At 36.0% G+C, this 2511-nt stretch overlaps 1 protein-coding gene across 20 annotated transcripts in view; it reads left to right on the top strand.

Annotated features, from left to right (window-relative positions):
* Sec31a (SEC31 homolog A, COPII coat complex component) overlaps positions 1–2511 on the top strand; it is a 79506-nt gene that overhangs the window by 23055 nt on the left and 53940 nt on the right. For all 20 annotated transcript variants that reach the window (XM_023703524.1, XM_023703522.1, XM_023703523.1 and 17 more), the window contains one exon: positions 1914–2009. In XM_023703524.1, coding sequence (XP_023559292.1) covers positions 1914–2009 — 96 coding nt within the window. The remainder of the gene's footprint in view (positions 1–1913; positions 2010–2511) is intronic.

Genomic DNA, 2511 nt, shown 5'->3' with positions numbered 1-2511 from the left:
AAAAAAGATTTATTATCATAAAATTATTGAATATTAATTATGTAAGTATAGGTTAATACAGATGTTAATAAGATACTAAATTATAACCAAAAAATGAATAGTAGGAAAAGTGTAAATAGGTTTTGCCCCCATCCTGACAGTTGGACATAAGGAATACTGTGCTACATCCCTAGCCCTTTGTATTTTTTGTTTTGAGATACTCTTGCCAAGTTGTCCAGGCCTGCCTTGAGTTTGTAGTCCTCAGTCTCCCAAATAGTTGGGAGTACAGACATGTGCCAGTACACTTGGGTAAACATTTTTTCATGTATTAAAAACACCTAGTATAAGGGCCAGCCAGATAGCTCAGCGGCCAGGCGTGCCATGCGTGCTGAGATGGCGATTAAGGCTGGATGTGGTGGTGCGCATCTAATCCCAGAGCTTGGGAGGCCGAAAACGGGAGAATAACTGGGAGTCGATCTACATAGTAAGACCCTGTAGACCCTGTTCTAAATACATTAAAAATATAAAAAAATTTAAAAATAAACACCTAATGTATAGAAATAACCAAAATTTTATTTCTGCGGTTTTTGTTATCTACCTTTAGATTAACTAGCTGGTCAATTCCATACTTATATTAAATATCTGCTCATTTTTGGTAAAAGTATTTTGTAGGTAACTATTTATTATAGAATTTTTCTGTGTCCCCCCTCCCCCCCAGCATCAGGGGTTGAACTCAGGACCTTGTGCTTGCCAGGCAAGTACTTATTCTACTGATCTGCTCCCCGACTCCCTGAATTTTTCTGTTTCTACAGTTAATGTGGCAGAAAGTAATGGAGTGGATGAAGATCAATATATGAAGCTCATTGTCTTCTTGTGTTTCAAATCATAGTTTTAGGGTTAGTCTCTAAGCTGTGTTGTAGGAATAGTGTAGAAATATTGCTGTCTGGAACAAGGTTGAACATACATAAACTAAAAGTACATGATGATTTATCATAAGATATTTTTACCTTTCCTGTTCTCATGTAGCTCTGCATGCTGGCGTTAAGGTACTATAAGAACAGTGCCATAGTTTGAGGATTTTAGCCATTTCTGAAGGCAGAGATTGGTGATTTTTGTCTCTCACAATATTTCCTTCCAGAAATGGAAATATATAAACATTAATCTTTATGTGGTTACAAGAATGATTGAGAATTTGATTCACATAATTGGTTTTTTTATAATGTCTGGCATTAAAACTTCTTTTGAATATATTTATTTTAAACTAATCTTGTCGGTGCCGGGGAGATGGCTCAGTGGAATAAGCGCTTCCCTGGCAAGCGCAAGGGCCTGAGTTCAATCCCCGGTTCCGCAAAAAAATAAAAAATAAAAATAAATAAAATAATCTTGTAGTGTTTCTCTTTTAAAAACTGAACTTGAAGAATTATGGATAAACATTTTATACTGGTTGATACATTGTGTCAACTTGAGATGTTTAAAAGTTTAAGTGATTCAAGGGATCCAGGGTTCTTATTTTGTAAACATCATCCTGTGCAAGAGGAGGGCATGAACCTTGTGTGAGTTCTGCACCCCCTCCCCAGGGTAGTCTGCTTATGATATAAGGAAAGGAGAGGGGCAGCTGTGGCTGCTTCTCCCTTTACTCTTTGCTGTTTTCTGCTGCCATAAACTGCTTCCCTATGCCATGTACCACTCTGCTTTAGAGCCAGACAGATTTAGACTAAAACCTCTGCAAACTGTAAGGTAAATAAACCTTTCCTTCCTTAATTCTGGATATTAGAAATTTTGCTCCAACAACAAAAAAATGATAACTGAGATAGATTTCATACATCTTTTTTAGTTAAGTGAAATCCCAAAACCCGTATCATTTTAGCTCTAAATTTTGTATTTCCTTAATTATTCATAGATACTATTTAGTTATTAATTATTTCTTATTGCAGACTAACCTAGTAGCCTCTGGTGCTAATGAATCAGAAATCTACATTTGGGATCTAAACAATTTTGCAACTCCAATGACACCAGGAGCCAAAACACAGGTATTATGTTGATTTCAGTAGTGTAATGAAAGCAACCAAAAGTAGTTCTTATACATATGTATTTATTGCAGTTTTATGTTTTTTACACAAATTATTGTTTAAGTATCACTGATTTTCTTTCAAGATAGTGGAGGAATAATAAATATGTTTCTTCAAAGTCTTAGGCCTGCCTTATGCAGTAAATATTTCTTCAATGTATTTCCAGTAAATTAGGTAAGAACATGCTTTGTATTTCTTTAGTAAAAGGCAAAAGATTTATACAATCTGGGGACTGGGGAAATGGCTCAGTAGAATAAGTGCTTGCCTGGCAAGTGCAAGGGCCTGAGTTCAATCCCCAGTTCCGCCAAAAAAAAAAAAGATTTATATGATCTGAAGAGAAACCAGAGTATTTATATTTCTTACAAAGAATATTTCCACCAGGGAGATGGCTCAGTAGAATAAGCACTTCCCTGGCAAGCACAAGGGCCTGAGTTCAATCCCCGCTTCTGGGGAAAAAAAATAA

The sequence above is a fragment of the Octodon degus genome, unplaced genomic scaffold, assembly GCF_000260255.1.
Source record: "Octodon degus isolate 3935 unplaced genomic scaffold, OctDeg1.0 scaffold00173, whole genome shotgun sequence".
Classification (NCBI taxonomy): domain Eukaryota; kingdom Metazoa; phylum Chordata; class Mammalia; order Rodentia; family Octodontidae; genus Octodon; species Octodon degus.
Note: the sequence above shows the minus strand (reverse complement) of the source record. Positions and strands in the feature narration are given on the sequence as shown.